The sequence below is a fragment of the Pundamilia nyererei genome, unplaced genomic scaffold (assembly GCF_000239375.1).
Source record: "Pundamilia nyererei isolate P.nyererei 1_Seehausen unplaced genomic scaffold, PunNye1.0 scaffold00026, whole genome shotgun sequence".
Lineage (NCBI taxonomy): Eukaryota > Metazoa > Chordata > Actinopteri > Cichliformes > Cichlidae > Pundamilia > Pundamilia nyererei.
The window spans coordinates 4,578,706-4,604,004 of NW_005187427.1; the positions used below are offsets into that span (position 1 = coordinate 4,578,706).

At 39.6% G+C, this 25,299-nt stretch overlaps 3 protein-coding genes across 4 annotated transcripts; 1 reads left to right on the forward strand and 2 right to left on the reverse strand.

Moving 5' to 3' along the window:
* Positions 1-13: 13 nt before the first annotated feature.
* Positions 14-6,616, reverse strand: LOC102196692 (protein FAM111A-like). Of its 2 annotated transcripts, none has more exons than XM_005727884.2 (5): positions 6,533-6,616; positions 5,753-5,811; positions 3,123-3,184; positions 2,753-2,817; positions 14-1,897 (listed from the first exon to the last, which is right to left on the reverse strand). In XM_005727884.2, the coding sequence occupies exon 5, from the start codon at positions 1,148-1,150 to the stop codon at positions 47-49; it is 1,104 nt and encodes a 367-aa protein (XP_005727941.1). In that variant the 5' UTR covers positions 1,151-1,897; positions 2,753-2,817; positions 3,123-3,184; positions 5,753-5,811; positions 6,533-6,616; the 3' UTR covers positions 14-46. The 2 variants fall into 2 exon arrangements, with proteins under 2 accessions (XP_005727941.1, XP_013764935.1); XM_013909481.1 differs by having other exon boundaries at positions 3,114-3,184.
* A 1,177-nt stretch (positions 6,617-7,793) lies between these two features.
* On the forward strand, positions 7,794-14,761 carry asl (argininosuccinate lyase). Its single transcript, XM_005727885.2, has 16 exons — positions 7,794-7,982; positions 8,208-8,402; positions 8,817-8,900; positions 9,656-9,712; positions 9,805-9,902; positions 10,001-10,078; positions 10,172-10,249; positions 10,319-10,371; positions 10,496-10,558; positions 10,673-10,787; positions 11,500-11,584; positions 12,315-12,374; positions 12,467-12,550; positions 13,055-13,135; positions 13,655-13,761; positions 13,923-14,761. Exons 1-16 carry the CDS (start codon positions 7,968-7,970, stop codon positions 14,065-14,067), a joined length of 1,398 nt encoding a protein of 465 aa, XP_005727942.1. The 5' UTR covers positions 7,794-7,967; the 3' UTR covers positions 14,068-14,761.
* A 46-nt stretch (positions 14,762-14,807) lies between these two features.
* ca4c (carbonic anhydrase IV c) lies at positions 14,808-18,893 on the reverse strand. Its single transcript, XM_013909476.1, has 5 exons — positions 18,890-18,893; positions 18,620-18,784; positions 18,330-18,475; positions 17,906-17,998; positions 14,808-17,479 (listed from the first exon to the last, which is right to left on the reverse strand). The coding sequence occupies exons 1-5, from the start codon at positions 18,891-18,893 to the stop codon at positions 17,231-17,233; spliced, it is 657 nt and encodes a 218-aa protein (XP_013764930.1). The 3' UTR covers positions 14,808-17,230.
* Positions 18,894-25,299: the final 6,406 nt, after the last annotated feature.

Sequence of the window (25,299 nt, forward strand, 5' to 3'; positions counted from 1 at the left end):
AACTGTTCTCACTTTATCTTCTGTCTGCAGTTAACCTTCTGTGCACTCAGTTAATATCCATGGGCTCTGGCTGCTCTCTCCGAGAGAAGAATTCAAAGAAAGCCTTCAAAATCTCATCTACAGCCACTGAACTGTTGACTACATCTTTAAACTTGGTGAGATTTCTGCTCTCAACGAGCTTTTTCACACCATCCAAAAAGTCTTGCTGTCGATCGCATGTGCAAGCGAGGCATTCCTTCAACACATCAAACTTTTCTCTCTCCACCATCTGAATAATGATGCGTTCAATTATGTTGATAAAAGGATACCCAAACTCTATGACACTGTGCCTTTGACCCTTTGCATCATTGTATAGATACCCTCCTGAGTGCATTGCAACAACATTGCCATCCTCGTTAAAGACAGGAGAGCCAGAGGAGCCATCATATAAACAAGACTCGTAAGTCAGAAGTTGTTTGCGCTGTTGAACAACATCTGCAACATTTTGGAAGAAACGATCATTAAGAAGTTGAACACAGTCTTGATTGTCTTTGCGGTGCCTCTCGGCAACCAGACTACGGTTTTCTTGTGAAACAACCAAACAGACATCAATTTTTTTTACACTTTCACCTGGATATCCAATAATACAAATTCCACCACTGTGGCGAACGAATCCACTGCGTTTTAAGAGACGATCAGGCAACTTCTGATCAGCACTGAGCTTTAACAAAGCCCAGTCAGTCCCTGACACTTCCGGAATATATTCAATACCAACAACCTCTTCCACATCTATCAGGCCATCTTTCTCCTCCAAACTTTCAAAAGAGAAAGTCACAGCAACCTGCTCGTTAAGCCCACCGTTATCATTACAGAAGGCTTGGATAACATGGGCATTTGTGAGGATAAAATTGCCAAACAGGAGGAAACCACTACCACGTGGTTTCCCATTTATTCTCACTTGACAAACAGAATTACTGAGTTCCATGAGCTTCTTCATTGTTTTCACATCTTGACATCTTTTAGCACTGCTCCCAAACTCCTGACGGAAAATATTCTGGATGCGAGAAAGCTTAGGAACTTGAGCTTTCTTGCTTTTTACCAAAATGTTAAACCGTGCAGACAAATTAACTTGCAGCTTTTTTGAATCAGACAGTTGGTTTCCTGGAGCCATATTTCCAGAGATCCGTTTTTTTCCCTATTGTGTTGTCGGTCTCTGACTTGACTGGGTCAGTCTGCTGTGAAAGCGCCTCATTGCCACCAGAATCACTTGTCTGAGATTCACTCTGCAGCACATAAGCGTCATCAAGACTGCTAGGCTGACTTGCTGGTGGATTGGAGTTGTCGAGCAATATGATCTTGAAAGTCTCACCATCAAGGTCGTCGACCAAACTGCACATCTCCGTTTCAACCTCAGTGCTTATGTTAGAGAGCACACAATTCTTTTTGAACATGGTATTGAGAAAACGACCATCTCTTTGTAGAGCTTGCTTCACTTTTTCCCCTTCATATGCATAAACTGTAATTTCCTGCATGACTTTTCTTAGTTCTGGATTTTTCAGGATTCTGACAACATTTTTACCTCCTCGTGCCATGACATGAAATATCACAAGTTTGCTAGATTGTCTCTTTTTGCAGGGATAACCAGAGCCACTAACTGGTTTCTTTGGCTTCTCCACAGCTTTGACAAACTTCAGAGTCAGACGTTCATTTTTAATTACTCTGCACGGAAAGTGTGAAGCTATCGCTTTCCCATTTCTTACAATAACAAGCTCTTTGTCCTTCTGCTTTTCTACAACTGCTTTGAACTTTTGACTTTTCATCAGGCAGCCCTCAAATTTTGCACTTGATTGCAGGTATGGGTAGAGACATTCTTCATGTAACTCCACTCAAAAGAATGAGTCAGATGAGGCTCTTCTTCCTAGGAACAAAAAAAAGAAAGTGGTCTCACTTAACTTGCAGTACAACCTTATTCTCTTCAAGCAGATACTCAAACGATACCATCTTCTTTTGTGACCTTGCCCTTATTAGACATTCACTCAAATTTTAATTAAAATGGATAAAAATTGTGTTTCATTCATTTCCAACAAAGAAAAAGAATGATTGAGACATTGACAACAGGCTTTAAATGCAGGAGGAGAGTACGTTGATTTCTTGAAGTAACAACATGACAACCCCAATGCTGAATGGCTGCCACAGATTATAGTGCTCTCCATGTGCATTCAGACTATTTTTAATCTAGATCTGCTTTTTGCCACTGCTGGTACCTGCAGTGACATTCAGGATGCACATGCACTCAAGTTCTTCCAGAAAGGTGAATTCACATGAGCAACAATCTGTGCCCACCGCATGTAAAACAGTTTCGTTTTTGGAAGTGGTCTTGATGTTGCTTCTCCAGTGAGATTTATTTTTATTTTATTTTTTTAGGACAGTGCATGTTAATGAACATACATGTAAAAAAAAAAAAAAAAAAAAAAAATTACATGACTGCAAAGATTCCAGATTATAGCCAAGAGCTAATTTCCATCTGTTGTCCATAAAACATAAAAAAAAAAAATAGACATAACAATTCATAAAAAAAAATTCATAATTCATTCACAATAATAACTCAATCACCAAACTCATACATACCATTCTATTTCCAAATAAAACATTAAAACTATACAACTTATACATGATCACACAACAGTGCACCTGTTGCCACTTTTACTTGCATCTGTGATGGTTTATACTAACCAAGGCAAATACAAATTTGATTATAGGAGAAAATCAGCACCTCAGTGTCTCTTGGCACTTCACTTCTGCTCGCCATCGTTCCAGCAGTCGGGTATGACAGGTTATCTAAAGGCAAGGATAAGTGATTAATTTCTCACTTTACACATTTTATTGTGTGTATTCATGTCAGTATGACATATACAAATACATAGAAGAACAAATACAGATTACATGAGTTGTAAAAAACAAAAAAAACAAAAACAAAAAACAAAAACCCACACAAAACAAAGGGGGACCTTTAATTACAGTTAAAAACAATAATGCAGACTTGCATGACTGCCAACCAAAACACAAAGAAACACCAAAAGCGAGGTGTTAAAACGAAGTGTTCAAACAAAGAGCAGGAGTAATGAACCACACACCAAACACACTTGCTCTGAGATGAGGAACCCGTTTTACAGATCTTTTCTCCGTCTGGCAGGAAGGTAGGTACCTACAATAGAAGAAAAAGACCAAAAACGCACTCAGGCAAAGATCACAGTAAAGATTGAAAATGTGACGTCATTCAGGGGTAAAACCGCAAAGGATTCTGGGAACGAGTGGCAAGCGGTACTAGTGTGCGCAGGCTTTCACATGAAAACAGTCACAGAGTGATTAAAATTAAAAAAAAGAAAAAAAAAGGCAAGAAGCTGTTGTATTATTAACTGCAATAGCCGGTCGCATGACAGCCACGGGAAGCCGACGGGTAAAGAGATTTGTTGTTATCGATTACGTCGTGGAAGAGAAATTGTTCAAGCCGTGTGTGGTGGGGCGTGGTTTGCGGTGCCGTGCGGACGCACCTGCACGGCATCCGCAATCACGCCCGCCGTGTTAAAACACGGGGACTCAGGGGTTGGTGTGTGTGTGGTGTGACGTGAATTAAATAAAGTTGGCTCTGAACGTTGCTCCGTGGTCCCGCCGTGCCTTATTCACGCCACACCGTGTTTCCGAAGTAACAAAGAGCTGACGGATGGCCTGGATTGCAGCCATTCGAAGACCAAATATAACGTTCCAGAACACTCCAGCTCACATGTTAGTCTGCTCCAAGCATTTCCACAAAGGTAAGTCTTCTGTTGTAGTTATTACGTAATTTATCATAACATAGTTGTTGATGTAGTTTACAAATAAGTCTTATATTGATTTGAATTCGTTGCGCTATGCTGCTTTGTTCACTGTGGCTTTGCAGGCTAATGTTTGTTGTGTTTTGTAGGAAAACCAGCCTACAAAATGCTGGAATGCGATCCAGACTGGGCACCCTCTATCAACCTGGGTCATACCGAGTTTAAAGCTGCTACCACAGCAAGATTTGATCGGTTAAGAGAGAGAGTGATATCAAAACAGCCACAAAAAGTCAGGCATATATGTGCCCAAGGGTTGTATTGAAGCAATCAAGTGATGAATAACTGTTTTCCAGTATGTTGTTTTGCAATGTTTGTTTGTTTTTTTGCATTGTTGATTTGTTTTTTACCGAAGCAGCTAATAAAACACGATGAAATACAATTTAGCCTCTTTCTTGTAAGATTCTATAATAGAATGAAACAATGCCAGTTATAAATAAAGACAATAAATTGAATTAATTACAAAACACTCATTTTATTTCTATTAGATCTGAAAATGTTGTGTAATACTACAACCTGAAACGACAAATAGATTATCTCCTGTACAGGCCAACACAAGGGGGGGGGGGGGGGGTAATTAACAACAGCTGTGAAATGGAATAGCCCAAATCACCAAAGTAAACTGGACCTGGGCTTGTTGCAGGGATCTGAAGTTACTAAACATTCTGTGAGTGTATGCACTCACACTTAGTACCATATAATAAATATGTGCGTGATGAAAGTTGGGCAGCACGCTAACGTCCTTACTCCACTCTGTATTCTCGTATGGGTCTGACGCTTCCACTCCTTTGATTTTTTTCCTCGTCTTTTTTTTGTTGCCTTTTTGTCAAGTCTGTCTTTGTACGGACCTGGCGTGTTCTCCGTCGTTTTGTACGTAACTGTTTTGGGGGGCAAATAAAATGCAAGTAGGGATTAAAACCGCAGAATTAATGATTACCGGTGCTGGAAATACTAGCGCTTGATGCAGTGTTTTGATTTTGTTGCCACGGGTACCCACAAAGCAATGCATGAAAGTCACGTGGTCTGTCAATCTCTGTAGCCCTAATGAGAGCGATTACAGCAATAACAAACAGGAAATCGTAAATCTGCACAAGAAAAAAAGAAAACCCAAGATCTGCTGTGAAAAGATTTAAAGACAACATTAAGGACTATACCAAGTCAGCAACACAAAAACAGTAAGATATTAGTGTTTGTATGATTTCAAGGTGACACAGATGAAGAGAGCAGTACAATATCTGGCTGTAATGTTTAGTAGTTTGTGAAAATGCACAAATTACTGGAGGAGCTGGCCGGGGAGAGGGAGGTCTGGGTTTCTCTGCTTAAGGTGCTGCCCCTGCGACCCAGCCACGGATAAGCAGAAGAAAATGAATCAAACGAACAGCTCTGCTATCACTTCCGACATAAATTAAGACAAAACTAAACAGCAGTGACGTTTGTAGGGTTACTGAAGTTGGGCTAGCTGGTAGCTACATGGTGGCTAAAACAGAGCTGCAATCGCATGGCAGGAAAAAGATGCTGTAAATGGATCAAACTTCAGTCAGGAGAGCAACTGAGATAATCCATCCATAACACTAGGTTAGTCATTAGTGTACTGTTGTGCATGGGCTGGGCCGTGGTTACGGTTTAAAAACAGAGCTTTAAAATGTGCTGCTGATGAATTGTGCTAATAGGAACCGAGAGAGGCTGACAGTGATCACTGACTTTTTTTTTTATTTTTTAAAGAGGCTTGCTCAGATTAAATAGAACAAGATCAGAGGTGTGCAGACATGTTTGAAGGAGCGGGTTCCCAAAGCTAAAAAGGGGCACATAGAACGAGGCTGAATAACAACAACCCACATTCATTAAGACTCATACTATAGCACTGTCATCAGGCGGGCACAATGCATACATGGCATACGTTTTACCTGATGGGTACAATGCTGCTGCTGATAGTGCTGGAGGGCAGGGCCGTGTTGATCTGAGACTGTAGACAATGAGAGGAGAGATGGGAGCTGATTAATCAAGTGATATGAGATAATAATGTAATTCAAAGAGCGATGACAGTGTTTGGAACCATAATGCAACAGAAAAAAAAATAAAATAAAAGCCTCAAGATGGCACTTAGGGCACCCATCAGGAAAGGGGCAAGTACTGAATTTTTATCTGAGATTAGTTGAATCTATAGTTTTTCCACTGGTAGGCAATGCTTAGACACTGGCACTGATTAGAAACCTGCTGACATGTCAGTATAAAAGAATGTGTAGGGACAGCTGTAGACACGATCACTGACGCTTGATATCGGTCACCTCTAAGCTCCGTTCCTGGAAAAGAAGCAACTTCTCCCCACCAGTTTTACCAGTCAAACGTACAGTCTCATAAAACTGTATTGCTAAGATAGGTATTCTTTTTTTTGGGAAGTTGGCTGCAGCTAACTGTTTACAGTCTGCAGTTTTCTGAACAGAAGTGATCAATGGACGTTTTAATTATTAGTCATCCAATGAACTGATAAATACACCAAAAGAATGTTTTTTTTGCTGATGCTTCCTCAAGGTGGAAAACGACCACGTTAACAATATCAGCGGTATATCGGCACTAAATGCTCAAATGTTATAAAAACCTAATCCCGGCGACACGAGCACCTATTATAAAGCCAAATCTTTTGTCGCGAAAAAGGAGTTTAAAGTACTTTTAAAACTTTAACTTACCTCAAGAGAGAAAAAGAGCAATGTACAACTGTACACTCCAACGGATTAAACGGAACTGCTCGCTGCTCTCACAAACGCACCTAGTCATGCTGAAACTTCCCGCCTTTTCCCTGTAATGGGTGTTTCCTGTTGACTCCACAGGCAGGAAACACGCAGATTGCCATCTAGTGTACTGGAGTGTCCAACACATAACAGAGGGACACGACAAATGATTTGAATCCCTTCATTGTCATTGTACACAGCACAAAATAGTAGACTGGTGTTTGGGTGATACAGAAACCGATGAAAAGACAGAAATCTGAAAACAACACAAAATAATCAAAGTTGCACAAAGTTGCAAAAGCAAAGCAAATAAATGTTAAATATGTGGTTGTGTTTGCTATTAGCAGTCAGTGCAACTTAAGTAATTTCCAGTAGATGTGTTCAAAAATGTGTCATTGTCTCCTTAAGAATGATTAATCTTCATTAAACAGTTTTTGTTTTTTTGATCTTTTACAAATCCAACATGCATCTTTGTTCTGTGTGATACTGAATCCATCATCACTGCAAACATTTCTGCCTCTGTTCTTCAGACAGGACTGCTACAGGAGTAAACCTGTGGCAATATCTGCTCAATATTATAAACACCAAATCGTGAATGGGCTGGCACTTGTATAGCTCTTTTCTAGTCTCACTGAACACTCACACAAATACATCCTATTTTATCTCTAGCTACCTTTTCTGTCACACCAAACTTTTGGACGTCCTCCTTCATTGCATCCACAAATCTTCTCTGTGGTCCCACATCTTTACCTCCTTCTTCATATTCAACATCCTTTGTATCCAAACCATCTCAGCCTTCTCTCAGCCTTCTCCCTCTAACTCAGATCTAGAGGTTGTCTCCAAACCAGCTTTTCCTCTGTTGTACTCCTTTCCTAACAATTGTTAGTGCATAAATAGTTTTCTTTACGTTAGAAATTGCAGTATTTTTCAGTGGTATTGTGGGTTTAGTTTAGCAAAATATATAACTTTGGAGGTCTTTCCAACCAGTTAAATGTTCAACCATAAAAAGCACAAGATATACTCTCTCGCGTGTTGTAAAAAGTAAAACATTGTTATCAACATTTAGGATTTAATTAATATATATTACAGACGATTTCCAAGATACCATGTTTGAAATCAAGAGTACAACATTTTAATAATAATAATAATAATAAAAAAGGACGTTTCCTGACGGAACGACGTCAACTCTGCTGACTGCACACCTGTTACGTTGCAACGGAGCCCTAAACGTAGCAAGACGCCGGGACGTCTCCTCTGACGCTTTTTAAAGCGACACCAACCGCTTCAGTGGCAGCAGCCTCGTTCTCGCCAGACGTCCGAGTGCTTCAGCGTTAATTCAGCTAAACTACAAAACCAACATTAAATCGCTACAGACGCCTGCCGTCAGTTAAACATGGCCAGTACAGAGGTAAGCGTGCAAACGACGTACGGCCATTGGCGCGTTTGTTGTTTTAACACCCAGCTGGACACTTAACAACAAAAGCAAGCTGTCAAACTGGGGTCTCTTCTCCATTGAGGGCACATTAGCTAACAATAAACCAACCAAAGCCATGGAGTTTTACCTTGTAAAGTTCATGTTTTGACCTATTTGAATTTTTCTTTACATTTTTCTTGTTACCCTTTTCCTTCTCAGGGAAGTAAACTCTGGGGAGGTCGATTTGTTGGAGACACCGATCCTATTATGGAGAAGTTCAATGCCTCAATCGCTTATGACCAGAGGATGTGGGATGCAGACATCCGTGGGAGCAAGGCTTACGTTAAAGCTCTGGAGAGGGCAAAGCTTGTCAGCACGGACGAAATGGAGCAGATCTTACACGGGATGGCTCAGGTGAAGTCACAACATAAACCGCAACTAAGAAAGATAGTTCAGGGGCAACCACAGGCTGGCAGTAGCAGAAAATCACTTGCATGGTTATGTGTATCACTGCCTTCCCTTTGGCTGGTTAATAGATGACAGCTGAAAATGTGCCATGGTGCAGGATTCCTCTACTGAGTGTGAGCTGCACAATGGTGTCATCATGTGACATCTGTCAGCTGCTAAACAGCCTTAGTTCTTCTTTCATGCAGCTCATTTTTTAGGGTGCCCTCTCTGTCCTGAGGTTCTGCTTTATTGGTGCGATTGTCAATATGTAACCAGGACTGACATTTGCTATACTCATGCACAGTTACTGAAAACTTCCTATGTATTAATATATTTTATTTACGGATTATATTTTAAAATAGTCCCTATTTGTTTCTGCAGATTTCTGATGAGTGGTCTAGAGGTGTTTTTGTCATCAAACCCGGAGATGAAGATATTCATACCGCCAATGAGCGCAGACTAAAGGTGAGTTATGGCTTGTAGAATTTCTTTTTCCTTTCGTTTTCATGGCAACACTCAGCTCAATATGCTTTATATCATAAGGCAAAGACCTTACAACATTAAAAAGAAAAGTGCAGTGAACAGAGTTCGACTTATGAGGTAGTGCTTGGTGACAGTGGCAGAGACCTCCAATGGACCAGACTCAGGGAGGCACAGCCATATGAGGTGACTGGTTGGGGTTAGAGGAGAAAGAAGAAAGGGAAATGGAGCATAGTGGAAGTAGAGAAGTATTTTTTAAAAAATATACAGGTTATGTTTTGCACAGTGTTCTAATTGTTGAATTGACCCTACCAAGAAGTGCTGCATGGTGCAGCAGAAGCTTGATAGAGCTTATTCCACATCAGTATTTTCCAGAAAACAATGAAAATTACATTTATAAGCTCTACTGTTGATTTTAGTAGAACACTAAATGCGTGTGCTACCACTGCTGAAAACAATTTAAAAAAATGTAAACACATATATTGGGTTCAGATACTATTTATCGCTCCTGATGGCTGTTGCGATTTCTATTTGTTGAGAATAAGATTCTGTAAAATCGCTTTGGTCTTAACCTGATGTGTGGAGGATATAGTAGAAAAAAACTGCCAACGATAAAATGTAATTTGAGTGTTTTATTGTTTCAGTTTTGGGCTATAAAACACTGATCTCCTCCTCCGTTGAGGGCTTGGTGATCGCTGTGGTGACAGATGTCATAGTCGTGTGGCTACATGTTTTCTCAGGAGCTGATTGGTGCACCTGCAGGGAAGCTGCACACAGGCAGGAGCAGGAATGACCAGGTCTGTGGTTGTGATATTAAAACTGTAATGATTTAACTGTTATAGAATAGAAAAGATTAAAATATTACCCTCTGTGTGTTTTGATTGATCAGGTGGTGACTGACATGAGGTTGTGGCTGCGAAGCGCAATCTCAACCCTTACGGACAACGCGCTTCAGTTGATAACTACCATGGTGGAGCGGGCGGCAGCGTGAGACAAACACACGCTGGCATACGTAAACATGTGCTCTGCTGTAACCTTGCAGTTCTTAAAAAATGATATTTTCCATCACTTTTTCTGAAACTCAGAGAAATTGAAGTCCTTTTTCCTGGTTACACCCACATGCAGAGGGCACAGCCAATCAGATGGAGCCACTGGATTCTGAGGTGATCTTCTTGTACTGACATATTTGCACTTTTCCCACCTTTCATATAAGACAGTGTGATGTTCACGTCAGTCTCGTGCATCTCTGTCTCCAGCCACGCTGTTGCCCTCAGCAGAGATGTGGAGCGGCTTCAGGAGCTCAAGAAAAGAGTTAACGTTTTACCTCTCGGCAGGTACGCCCTGAACGTGTGACTTTCATTTTGGTCTCACAGATATGATAAAATGAATCCTGTTGTTTTCAGTGGCGCCATCGCTGGGACTCCATTCGACATCGACAGAGAGCTCCTGCAGAGAGGTCAGGCCAATTGGCTTTTTGTTACCAATGTCTTCTTGTCATTTAACTGTTGTTTTTTTTTAAATAAAATATGAATTCAAAAATGAGCAGAAATTACAACATTTGCTGTCCTCTGGATCTGCAGAGCTGGGGTTTGATAGCATCAGTCTAAACAGCATGGATGCCACAGGCCAAAGAGACTTTGTTGGTATGTACTGTAAACTGTACACACCAGGAAACTTTCAGACTAAAATGGATCCAAGCAGTGAAAAACATGAACTCTACTCTGAGTCCTTTCATGTTCACTTGTCTGTTTATTTAGCTGAGTTCTTGTTCTGGGCTTCGTTGTGTTTGACCCATCTCAGTAAGATGGCCGAGGACCTGATACTGTACAGCACAAAAGAGTTCTCCTTCATCACGCTCTCTGATGCCTACAGGTCGGTTCAAGCTTTTATTTTGCAGTTCTTTAGCAGTATGTAAAGATCTGTGATTTACATATTGGAAAAAAATTACTGGCACATAAGAGGAGAGCTGTTCAGCAGTTTATTTACTTCATGAAAGTTTCTTATTACCTATTTTACAGGTAGTTTCAAGGCAAATTAAATCAATAATCAGTGTAAAACTAATAATTCAGTTAAACAATCTAAATCAACAACAAATAAAGAAACTGCAATAATGCTAATCTATACATCCAATCACAGTTAGACAGAGATCAGAATGCTGAAGCAAGCAAAGGAAAAGGAACTTCAAGACATGTTGAGGAGGTCATTTAGCCATTTGAATCAGCTGTGTTGGATCAAGGACACATATAAAACCTCCAGGACACCGGTCCTCGAGGCCTGGAGTTCGACACCTGTGCTGTAGAGGTTTGACAGTTCACTGGATTTCTGTGAGCATAATCTTGGTATTTAATCTATAATAAAACGGAGCCTAAAAGTCTACATCTCATCATTCAACATTTACAGCAACCAAAGTGCAAAGGCTGCAGTCACGAAGCTGTGTTATAAGTTAATAAAGTGAAAAGTTGTGTTTGAATCATTATTTTCTCTGTAGTTGTGTCCATTTAGCACTGATCTCTCTGCTATGACCTACTCTATTTTATGCTGCATTTTCATTGCCCTTCATGTATATTTGTGTGTCTGTGTGTAGCACCGGCAGCAGTCTGATGCCCCAGAAAAAAAATGCTGACAGTTTGGAGCTGATCAGGAGTAAAGCAGGTCGTGCCTTTGGCAGGGTAAGCCTGAAGGGTTGGCTTTAATGCTGTCTTTCTACGCATGTCAGTAGCTCACACTTGCAATTTTATTTTGCCATTAAAAAAAATGTATAATATAGAAACACCAATGATGCTACAATAACTCTTTTCATATCTTGGTATAGCTGTAATGTGCTGTGTGAGATCACTTCCATTAGTTCAAGTGTAGACCCTAAATCCTGTTTCTTCCTGTTGTAAATAGCTGATTCTTTGCTTTCATATTTTAACTTTTTAAAAAAGGGTCAATATGTTTAAAAGTGGAACTAACTGTAGATTTTCCTCTCTGGAGAACAGCTTGTTTTTCCTCTGCAGTACCAGCGCCCTCGTGTGTCCTAAAGCAGTCACTAGTTTTCCGTCACTAGAATCACAGTTGGCTGTTTCAGTATAAAAGTACAGTGCCAAACTGGAGAAAAACACAGGTTAATAAATAGTCTATTCTCTAATAATTTAATATTTTATTATAGTGATACAATAGATCCTTCATAATTTATCATCAACACAGCTCTGTATGATGAAACCTGGGAACAGGAGGCAGAGGCGCATCAGTGTGGAGGGTGATAATAGTTTTATTGTAGTTGTCTGCCTCGCAGCTACAACAGTATCACCTTTCATGAGCATTCAGACGTGCTGTGCTCTCATAGTCTTTACTGCTTTCATTCTTTACTCGCTGCAGTTTTCTCACAAAACTCTTCCTGTGGTTTTTGTATTTCAGTGTGCGGGCTTCATGATGACGCTGAAGAGCCTACCGAGCACGTACAACAAGGACCTACAGGTATGAAAGTCTGTCTTCACGTGGTTTCACTTGGAAGGAAGTCAAATTTCTCCTAATATCCAGCTCTCTTTATCACCGTGCTCACCCTTCAGGAGGATAAGGAGGCCATGTTTGACTGTTATGATAATGTTCAGGCTGTGCTGCAGGTGACCACCGGAGTCATGTCAACTCTGAAGGTCAGACAATCAGTTCACTGCTGTTTCCTTTGAAAAATAAACCGAATACATTTCTTGGTTTGTAGATGGTAATTGATTTCCATAAAGAGTATGTTAAAAGGTTAATATGGAAACAGTAACTCCTGTGTGGTTAATGAGATGCTTCATTTAAAGCTGAATCATTTCCACAGTTCAGTGACATCGTGGCAGTTTTAGCTGCAGTATTTGTATGCAGAGGTGGGTTATGAGAATTGCATCACTGTCAGTCATCTTGCAGCATTAAACCTTTTATTACACGCACTGCTGAGGATTTGACAGAGCTGATTCTCTGTGGAGACTAGCAAACGACATTAACGTAGAAAGATTTTGTAGGGTTTTAAGTTCTGGCTCCATAAACTCAAGGCTGGAAGTTGAGACAGTTTTCCAAACAAGAAGAGGAATTTCAGTTTTTCTTCAGTCTTTTTTCACTGTACAAATAATCTTGCAAACGTTCAGGGTGTCCTTTAATTTTTGCTTATGTTTTAGATCAATCAGACTGTGATGGAAGCTGCTCTCAGTCCTGACATGCTGGCTACTGATCTGGCCTACTACCTTGTGAGGAAGGGGGTGAGTAGATCATATACCCTTAAAATATTATATTATGTAGATGTTAACTATTATGTTATAGATATTCAGGATATGAAATTAATCTATATTATTATTTTTTTTGAAATTACAATTTTGTCTTGCAGATATTTTTAGAACATAACAAATTACTGAGTATCAGTTTTGTAGTTTAGTTGTGTACAATATTCGAGGAAGTAATTACAAAGAAATGATTTCAAATGATGTCTACAGTTTGTACAGGAATTCAAACACTCTTCAGAGCCTTTATTAGGATACAAGTTTATTAGTCCTAGTAACTAGTCCTAGGTAAACTAGTGTCTCTGGGTAGTGGTTTATCTAACAAGTGAAAACTACCCTGTTTGATCCTGGAAGGAGACAAATCTGTCAGCAAGGGTCTGTTTTGTCATTCTTTTTTTTTTTAAATGAGTTTATTCACATTAATTTTTCACTGCAAAATACTTTCCTGCATTTCTGCATGTTGTGTGTTACAGTGTAGCTGTGTGTTATTGTGTGTTGCAGGTCCCATTCAGAGAGGCCCATGGTCTCTCTGGCAAAGCTGTGTTTACAGCTGAATCCAAAAACATTGCCCTGAATCAGCTCACTGTGGAAGATCTCACTGCTATAAGGTGGCTGTCTTCTTCTCACACACAGACTTTTAAACTAAAAGCCTAAAACCTTCCAAATGAATCATTTTCTCTTCCTTTGATTTCTATCATGTTTTTCATACCATAATTTTAAACTCCTCTTTCTTATCTTTGTCTTTTCTTTGTCTGCTCTGTACCTTCAGCCCTCTGTTTGGAAGTGACGTGTCCTCAGTGTGGGACTACAGGAGCAGTGTGGAGCAGTACAGCGCCCCTGGAGGCACAGCTAAGAGTAGCGTCGCTGCACAGGTGGAGCATCTGAGGAACTGGCTGAAGAAACACGCACAGTGACCTCTCGGTGTCACTCGGTGTAACCTTTAGAATCAGATTTGCAGAGCGAGGTTGAAGTGAAATCTTTATACTTTGAGAACCACATTGCTTCCCAAACATTTCATTCGTCTCCGTTTAATATGGAGTGCCATTTCCATCCTGTGCAAACATGAGATGTTTGTCATTGATTGTGTACAAACTGGAAACTGACCAGTTTTAAATACCTGAAAAGAAAATAAATAGTGCCATGACAGGTTGATTAAGTCTGATTTCCACCACAAAAACATCTGATGTGATTTACTTTACTCTCTAGCCATCCTAAAGACACACACAGCCTATTTTACTGCACAGACAAGAACGTGTATTTACTTATGTCACTCAAGTGGATCCAACATTACTTTATGGCAGGTTTATGCAGGATTCACACCTGCGCTGACAATTGAGAGAAACTCTGAGGTGCCTGTTTATTTAAATGCTCCAGTGTGGCCGTTAACCAGTGAAGTCATGTAATGCAAGCATGGTTTCCTGTTGTATATGAACAAAGTTACCAACAGTCAGCTATGATAAACACAACTGACCGGGGCAGAATGAACTGCAAGGCAGATTTATTTCCATGGTGCTTAAAACAGTCAGTTTCATTCATTTTAAACTGATCTAATTGAATCTGTAGAAATCCAAATTGGTGAATACTCAATATAAAATCAGTCTCACTCAACGTAAGGGTTCAGATAAATCCACTGACGTCAGCTGTTAGTTTACTGATTGAAGTTTTGGCTTTGGATTTTGCACATCATAAGAAGTCAAGAACAAGTTATTACTCTGGCAGAGGATCAATATTAATGTATACTTCATTGATCCCCGTGGGGAAATTACTGTCTCTGCATTTGACCCATTCACTCAGGGAAGCAGAGGGCAGGCGCACCGGGGATCAGTGTGTAGGGAGAGTGCCTCGCTAAGTGGTACCTCAGGGTAGCTGTTCAGTGTATTCGAACCCCCGACCTTCCTATCATGGGGCGACCACTCTACATACTGCTCATTGGATTGCTGGAGGATTACTGGAGTTTAGATCTTAATTAAAACATGCACAGGTACATTTATGAGATGCCTTAATTACCAAATGCTTTGTTAAACTCTAAACAACAAAGATACAAATATATACATGAAAAGCAACGACAAAAATAGTAGAATAAAGGTTATTATTTAAAGAATCTCTCATGTTTTGAAAAAGGAAGAAAAATATGTTAAACCTCTAATTCTATATATCGGTTTATTACTTTTGTCCACAAAAACATCTAGGAGAAAATAAGCGTTAATATAAAGCAGTAAAACATGAATATTAAAAACTGACCTCCCCCCCTAAAGCCCCAAGTGCTGCAGGGTACTAAAGCTCACACACATACTATGTTGGTTTTCAGTTTCCTAGGTCAGAAATACTGACATAATTGAAGTCAGTAATACTTTCAAATTCAAATCTACTGCCATGTTAGCGGCTTCAGCTGAAGTCGGCATGTGCTAATTAAATTTGATCATCATACAAATTTCTGTTTGAGATGAAGATGGTGCTGCTTTATGGTTTCAACGTTTTAAATTGGTCTGGTCTGAATCAGTTGATCGGTTTGTTTTTCTTTCTTTCAGCTTCTTTCCACAAAGAGAAAAATCCCAAAGAATCATCATGCATCCCTTCAAATCACCAGAAAACGTTCATGTAGCTCAGATATGTCTATGGTGGGGAGGAAGAAAGTAAATATAGGAAGAAGGTCTTCTTAAATAGCACATATATGTTTGCATTTATGAAACACGCCCAGTTAGCTGTTTTAACTAGTATTACTGTGGAAGCTGCCATTCTTTGCATGCTCCACCATAGCTGCGACATCAGGCTACAGGAGCCGAGTGCACTCACATTTTAGTCAAAACTTGCCTGAATCATTTTCACACCACTACCGAATTAGTTTGGTGACTGAGACCAGTTCCTCTAAAGGCTGTTGTTATCATTCTGCTCAGTACAATATGTGAATCTGTACAGATTTAAGGACAAACAATCCAGTATCTTCAGAATCAGAACACTTTAATAATCTCTAAGGAAATAAGTTTGACACTGCTGATGGTGGTGCTAGGAGAAAACTATCTAATAGGGCTGTACGAGGCACTGCCTGGCAGTCATGTACCTAAATGTGGGCATTGCTGCTGATGTGATCAACTTTAATTGATGGTAATTTGTCAGGAAAAATGGATCATCTTAAAAAATGATTAAGTATGAATACATTACCAATAGTTAACGCAAAACAACTGGCCCTTTTAAGGGTAGCAGTGGCATTTTTAATAAAAACATTTCTTTGCATCTCTAATTTTTGCATACCCTCTGATCTGCAGAGGAAGGCTGAGCTGTGTGTATCTAGCTCTATGTACTTCTGCTGAACTCAAAAAGGGACCATTACTTATTAACGATACATCATGCTTTATCATGTGACTAAGATTCATCAAGAAAATGTTTGCTGAAGTTATAACCCAAGGAAGGGGTTATAAAGGGCAAATACTTTTTCACAGAACTGTATATATACACAATCAGACTTTGAGAAGTCACTCCCTGCTGGCCATAAGAAAAAATGCAGATTTAAGACTTTGTGCGTTGGCTTCGCTGTTCAGACTTGAAGACTATGCCCATTTCTTGCTGCTCATTCAGTGTGCCAGACCCAGCGTAACAGTCACAAATGATAAAAACAGACACCAAAAATGTGTCGCAGTTGTCTGAGCTGTACCCGACTTTGAGGAGTACACAATCCTGCCATCCAGCGGCTGCGTAGGTCGGAAAATGTCAGTCATGGGCTGCCCTGTCCAAAAGCGACACTGCTTAACTATCGCATCCAGCTGTGAAGTGGAGAGGGAAAAAATGTGTTTGAGGAGATGAAGAGTTGTTTAAAGAAGGAAAGTTGTTGTAGGTCTTGACCTCTTAAATGCAAAGTGTTTCTGAAAAGTTTTTTTCTTCCCCCAGGCGTTTTCTACTTTTGTAGTTTTAATAGTTTTATTTTGCATTTTAATATCACGTCTCCATAACTTCTTCAAATATGCTGTTTTTGTTTACATTGTGAAAGAGTAAAGAAATGTCCGTTTGGAGGTTCACAGGTTTATGGATGAAATGCAACCAAAAGCACTAGTTTCTCTACTGTGAGCCTTTTATCTCTTTCACTTATTTATTCTTGCTTACCTGTCGACTACTGATGGCCAGCTTCCTGTGAAACACTGTCCAGGCAACTGCCTGCTCACATCCCGGCGTTGTCATGGAGCCCACGTAGCGGTAGTAACCTTGTAGGTCCTTTGCAGCTGGGATAATGTCACCGAGTCTAAAGTTTGGGATCACTGTGGTGCTGCCTTCATGTGACAAAGAAAGAAGCAAAGTCAGGACTGAATAAAGCTTATTGTGCCCTGATGTGGGAAACAATTATTTGATCCCAATCTGGATCAACTCCTCACTTTATTTTAATGGAGAGAAACAGATTATCCACCAAAAATCCTGAAAAAAATTATTACATGAAAGCAATAAACTGACTTATTGAATTTAAGTATTTGATCTCCTGCAAATCACAGATGGGAAGATAGATTACAATCAATCGATTAATTGCAGATACTCCTCAACTGGTTATATGTATAAAGCACACCTATCCACAGAAATCAGTTTCTTCCAACCAAAGAGCTGCAAATTAACAGCATACATACCGTTGTTTTGTACGCGGCCCAGCGCATCTATTACTGTGTCCAAATGAGGATGATCATCCGCTGTTTCCTAGAAAGATACCATCAATACTATGCCGCAAGTCACGTCTTAACATTTTATGAAGAAGGTGAAAACATCACAGTGTATTACCTCAAACAGGAAGGCGAGCAGAGCTATACCTGCTGTGTCATGTTCGGCCTCCGCCAGAGAGCTGTACGGCTCCTTAATGTGGACAATGTGCATCTGTATAAAGAAAAGAGTACTGTACTGCATCAAGGGCCCTTTCTGCTTTCAGAGATCAGATCAGTCACATAATTTTTTCAACAATGGATATAACAATATTAATAAAATGTTATTAATGACCCTCCTGTGTCATTGTGGTGTATCTGTTAGCCTTACTGAGCAGATTTAAGGTAAATAAAAGGGAATAATAAGGGAATAAAACATGAAATTTTTCACACTAACATAACTGCCATGCTTGAACATTTTTGATGTCAGAAAACCAAATCCATGTGCCAACAAAATTATTGACCTCTACTCAAATCTTTTATAACTTTAATGATGACTCCTTTACCTCCATGGGGAATCTCTCTCCGTCAATGGTGTGCTCTGATCCTGGTCTCCCATTCCCTCCCCAGTGGAGGTGAAATTGGGCGGCTCTGTAGTGACCTGGCAGAGCTCCCCCAATGAATCGAACAGACGGCGGCAAAGCAAAGTGGGCTGCAGGGGCGAGAGATTGTCACTGAGCAAAGGTATTATGTTACTTTAACAGTTATTTTTATGTAAACATGTTGAAAGTATTTGGTCGTTAAGGGAAAAAACACGCTCTGTGTGCCAGACTGGATAAGATCGGCTCTTCATTACCAGAGTGCCCTTTGTTTTCCACTGTCATGTTGATTGTGTCGGTGTGGCCAATGAAGTTGAAAGGTGACAGGGCGATGTCGATGTGGACTTTGCTGGTCACGATGTTAATCGGTGACTGGCGTAACCCTCCACATTTTGGGAATTGAGTAGCCCAGTGGTTGGGGTCTAAGCGACACAAACAGGAAAAGCAAAAGCATCATCAGATTTTAGGCTTCACTGACCATACAGAGTGCTGCCTCTCAGAGAGTCCATGAAGATTGCCTCCCCCACCCATGCTGGCTGAAAAGACAGGATGCCTGCCTATTTACGTAAACGCTTACATATTGTATTTTTTAAAGACTTATTTTGGGGCTTTTTTGCCTTTGTTCATCAGCTGAACAGCGAAGAGTAGACAGGAAGGGGGGCAGGAGAGGACACACAGCAAAGGCCTGCAGGTCAGACTCAATTTATAAAGCAACAACAAAATGAATAGTGCTCAGCCAATTCACCTCATGAATGACGAATATTTGCTGGTGCTGTAGATCTCAATGAGAATGAACATCACTTTCTTCTGCTTTCATTTTGCTACTTTGGGTTTGCTTCTCACAAACACAAGAAACTGCACCTGTGTCCTGTGGCACTTACTAACAGCTGAATCTTGTTTTTTTTATTATCTTGGTTTAGATCTCTCGTTACATTAAGAAACTTTAAGATGAAATTAACTGTTTGAATTACCATCAAACTGATGCATTAAGATTCTCATGGGCACCTTCATGTTTTTAGTCTTCAACTATATTACTTAATATATTACTATATTAATTTGGTTTTTGATAGTGATCTGATAGTGTATTATCTTTTTTTGACACTTTCAGGACACTGGTAGCAATTTTATTATAATTTTGTATTTTTATTTAATTTTTACTTTTTATTTTGCAGTTTAGTTTTAGCTGGTCTCCAATGTGGGTATCCTTGTTTCAGTTTGTCTGAAGATGTTTAGTTTTAGTTTAGTTTGTTAATAGTTTCAGTTTTTAGTTTTAGTCTTTTTTTTTTAAATGTTATTATATTTAAGGAAAAGTGTTTTAAAAAAGTGTTTGCCCCCTTTATTATTTCCTAGTGTTTTGGATATTTGTCATACTTACATGTTTCAGATGATCAAAGAAATTTTAATATTAGACAAAGATAACGCGAGTAAATACAAAATGCACTTTTTAGATTATGATTTTATTGATTGAGGGAGAAAGGGTGAACTAACCTAAACCTACCTGGTCCTGTGTGAAAAAGTAATTGCCCCTCTTGTTAAATCACAAATTAAATGTGACAAACCACATGTAAAAGATCTTAAAAAGCAACACATCATGTCACGATCTAAAGAAACACCTGAGAAACAAAGTCACTGACATCTATCAAGGGTTAAAAGGCCATTTCTAAGACTTTGGGACTCTGATGAAGAGTCATTATACACAAGAGGAGAAGACTTGGAACAATGGTGAACCTTCCCACGAATGGCCAGCTGACCAAAATTACTCCAAGAGGGCACAAAAGAGCCCAGAAAACTTTAAAGGACTGCAGGCTTCACTGCCTCAGTTAAGGTCAGAGTTCATGATTCAACACTAAGAAAGAGACTGGGCAGAAATGGAATCCACGGGAGAGTTCAAGAAGACCACTGCTGACCATGAAGAACACAAAACCTCGTCTCACATTGGGTAAACAACATTTTTTCGATCCCCTTGACATTTGGGAAAATGTGGACTGACGAGACAAAAGTTGAACTTTTTGGAACGTGTGTATCCCAGTACTTTTGACGTAGAAGTAACACAGCATTTCAGAAAAGGAACATCATACCAACAGTAAAATATGATGGTAGTGTAATGGTCTGGGGCTGTTTTGCTGCCTCAGGACCTGGAAGACTTGCTGTGGTAAATGGAACCATGAATTCTGCTGTCTATCAAAACATGAAGGAGAATGTCCAGCCATCTGTCCATGACCTCTAGCTGAAGCACACTTGGGTTCTGCAGCAGGACAATGATCCAAAACACAAAAGCAAGTCCACCTCTGAATGGCTTAAGAAAAACAAATGGAAGACTTTAGAGTGGCCTAGTCAAAGTTCTGACCTGAATCCAACTGAGATGCTGTGGTACGACCTTAAAAAGGTGGTTTATGTCCAAAAACCCTCCAATGTGGCTGAATTACAGCAATTCTGCAAAGATGAGTGGGTCAAAATTCCTCCACAGTGCTGTAAAAGACTCATTGCCAATTATTGCAAACTGTTGACTGCAGCTGCTGCTGCTCAGGTTGTTCCAACCACTTATTAGGCTTAGGGGGCAATCGATTTTTCACATAGGTTTGGATTTTTTCCCCTTAATAATAAACACCTTCAATGATTTGTTGGTGGAAAACTAACAAAATAACTCCTAACTTAGAAACTATGACAATAACTTTTTGGCATGGGATACGCTTTGAGTGTAGTTTGTGATTTTGTGTATAGTACACTAACAGGTTATTACAGTTAAAACAATTTTAATACATGTGCAATGTTTCTGAATAAGTAATATTTTATTTGGAAGATAACATAAATTTGTGTTCCAAAACTTGACTTGAATGAATGCCACATGTGTATTATAGCCACATAAATAAACAAATTAACTATACTCAGAATTATGTCAAATATATTAAAATGGGTTTCAACAGGACAAATAACAGGACCTCCACCTGTTTTTGCACTACAAATGTCTTAAAGTACAAAGAAAATAAAATGTTTATATATAAAATAAATGACTATTCCTTTAAAAGAAAATACTGCTCAGAAAGTGAGCTGCATTGGTGAAGGTTTGATCTCTGAGTCATTCTTGATTCATTTAACTATTGTTTTCCAAGTTCAGAAAATCTTTTTCATTTTTCAAAAGTCCAGTGTTTCACCTGGTGGCTGTAGCTCAGGAGGTAGAGCCGGTAGATCACCTACTGATCAGAAGGTTGGTGGTTCAATCCCTGGCTCCTCCATGCCAAATATCCTTGGGCAAGATGCTAACTCCAAGTTGCTCTCCGATGCATCCATCGGAATATGAATGTGGTTAGACAGCAATAAGTTTAGAGAAAGTGAATGTGGCATGTTGTATAGAGTGCTTGGAGTACTCTGAGAGAGTAGAAAAGTGCTCTATATGAATCAGTCCATTTAGTTTTTATATTTTCCACATCTAGTTTTAGTTTAAGTTAAATGCAATAACTTTATTCTGAAACTGATGACGTTTAACCAAACAGATTTTTGGAGGCCAGTGAGAACCTCTGTGGTTAAGCCCAATAATAAAATAAATGGTTAAAGAATTGTTCATATCGCAGTGGTTTACATCCTTGACTTGCAGGATCTTTGACACTTTTTGGATTTTCCTCTAAAATTTTGTAGGTTCCTTTCTTTCTAGTCTTACCTCTGCATGGGTCATCACAGGCATTGTGGTTTTGATAACACCAGTTAGCTGGAGAAAAAGTAAAACACTGAGATTAGACCCAGGAACACACACAAACAGACACACATAACCTGCAGTGTACACAGCGCTTATATTTATGTTCGGGATGGTGCTGCGCTGTGCCAGGCCAACAGTCTCCCTGCAGTTAATAAATGAATATTAATTAAGTTCACGCTCTATTAGACACAGCGTTTATTTTTTTCTTAGTCAGCAACTAGCTGATCTGCTCATGTGTTTGTCCTCTGCACCTGAACTTTGCAGCTGACATATTATTAGTCTTCACATGACACATGTGCTCAGTGTGTTAAAAATATGCTGTGTCCATTAATATGTTATCTGATAAAGCACAGACAGAATGATGTGTGATTACAAATGACTGATCCTTACGATTTATTGATTTATTACAATGAATCACCCTGCCTCCCTGCAAATTTAGTCTGACTGCTGAGCTCAGTGCACTTTGAAAAAGTTGCACAAAACCCACCTCTGCAAAAAGTGAAAAAGACATCCAAAAATGTGTTCAGTCAAATTCATAGACCCCCACACTTACTTCCTTTGTTTACAAGAACAACAAAAGCTGTGCCAGAACAAGAGAGTAGTATAAAAATATATTGACCGAAGGTCTTACAATAAAATAAATTAGCAGCCTACATTTAGTTTTCAAACATGTTTTACTCAGTTTAAATGTTGGAAAATGCGTCTGTGTGTGACAGTGAGTGGAAGAGATGCAGGCGGATTTTAATCACCCAGGTCAGCTGGTTGTTATTACACTGATTGCTTTCAGTGCAAAGTGGCTTTATCCGACTCCTTAACTGCCTCTGCACCGCTGCATTAAGCGTGTTCATTCAACAGGTGCTGATGACGTTATTAGAGTTGTGCCGTGGTTGTGTATTGTGTTTCTGATGTGAATGAAAGTCCGGTGTTTGACTCTGCAGTGGGAATGAAAGCCGCTATAGAGAACCATTTAGCTAATATAGGAACACAGATTAGCCCTGCTGACTCCCACAATGCCGTCCTTTGAAAAGGGGACAGTGGTTCTCACCAACTGAGAACAATACACAGCTGGAGGCTGGCTTTACACCACCTGGTTCATTCACCTGTGTGAGACTGAGCAGCGGGGAAAAGTCAGAGTGAAGTCTGTGCAGTGATTACCTCGCTAAATTCCCAGTTTTACTTTCCTTACACTGACAATATCTTCTACAGTTCACCATCTGAGCTTTCAGAGTGGCTCCATGCAGCCTAAACTTGGAGCTTACACATGACAACGTGAATCCCTGTGAGAAAATAATTAAACTCTTACTGCATTGACAGAAATTAAGAAGGTAAGTAACAGCAGGTGCTGCTGATCGGTTGCACTTAATATAGAGTGAGCACCTGTGTAAAAGCAGATGTTTTGGCAGTTTGCTGATCTGGAGCACTCGGGTGTTTGTTAACACGATGTCACAATCTTTCCAGGAGTGGAAGTCCCGGCAAATTTTATATGTCAGACTGTGCAGCGCTCAGAGAAACTGCAAAAACATCCAAGCGCTACATCTCAGACTCCAGGCCTCGCCTAAATGTTAAAGTTCATTACAGTAACCAGAAACCACAAGACATCTGGAGCAATGTCCTTTAGACAGAGGAGACCACAGTGGAGATATTTGGCCATGTTTGGCAGAAACAGAAACACCTAATACCAGCTTCAGGCGAGGTGGTGATGATAAGTGATTGATTTGGAGCCACAGAAATTTGGCACCTTGTAGTGAATTCGTCGACAGGAACTGATTGAAAAGATGCAGCAGGACCACAAACCTGAAGCTATGTCCAGTTCAAGCTATAAGAACGGCCCAAAGTTCCTCCACAGTGATGTGAGAGACTGATAAAACTATAAAGAAAATGGTTGCTTTAAATTAAAACGTTGTTCTTAGGACCTGTGGAAATGTTCTTTTCATGGGACTGTAGCTCAGGACACTTAGAGGTTCTTCTGCAACTTGTTCTGGTTGGTAGCGATGAGTTTTTTGTGGCAGGTGTTCTTAAACTGGAGAAAGATATTGCTGCAAAGCAGACACTGGTTTGTTGACTTTTATGGCTCCATTCTTGTGACTCTTGTGAACTGCAAGCCAAAACACCTGCTTCCCGGCAAACTTTCAAAATCAATTAATTTTTTACGTAAACTTTAGGAAAATGAAAAACTCACAGATGTGAGATTTGCACATCCCCAAATGGGAGAATTGGTTGCTTTTCCACTGCTTTCATGATCTAGACGAACTGTTTTTGAGTCTTGGACTTTGTTTCAACAGAAAAAGACATCTGATGTTGCCTCTAATTCACTTTTTTCCACTATGATTTGCAGGGCTTTGTCATTTAATCATATAGAAAAACTAATGAGCCTATTAATTAGTAATAAAAATCATTGCTGTTTGCAGTTCAGCTCGTGATCTTTCCAGTTAATATTTAAACATTCATGAAGAAGTAGCAAGAAAATTCAAAATATGTTGTAGATAGTTGTGTTGCTGCTTTGATTCTTAATAATCTCATGGCACTTGTCTTCCCACAAATTACAGCATGTTTAATCAAGTGTGGCTGCAGATGTTTTATCGTCATATCCACCCTTTTGACTTAAACAAGAACAAGTTCAAACTAAAAAAATAGGCGCAGAAAACTGAAGCCCATCATAGTTCCTGCATTTACCGGTAGCTTAAATGCAGTTATACTGTGTATATTATGTGTGAGTCCCCTACCTGTGCAGCGGGAAAGGAGAAGATGCAGAGTCAGGAGGTAGAGAGAAAAACCCATGATGAAGTGAGGCGAAGCTCCTCATAGACTAAATTTCAGCTGTCTTCACACACCAACTCAGCCACCTTTGAAGGTGGGAGGGAGGTGATTATTGTGTGTTTGTGTGTGTGTGTGGAAGTTATTCTAAACAGGAGGGGGGGTCTTGGTGCAAACGTTCCTAATTTTAAGTTGTGTAAAACGAGAGAGGAAGACACCTGGTGGCAAAATGTACAAAATGATTTCAGCTGTTCCTTGTTTTTTATTTTTGACTTGATACAGCAGAAAAACCAGGAGGAACAAGAAAGTATTTTAACTCACCGGACAAAATGTCATTATTTACATCTGATTTCCATTTTCTATAATACATTAGTGCACATAATAAAGTGGATGTGTTTATTTGAAAAAACTTTAAAATTAAGCCTGGAGCTTTTGCTTTGCTATTTTATTTTATTTAAAATTGGCAGCATTTTTCCTAAATTGCGTGCTTGT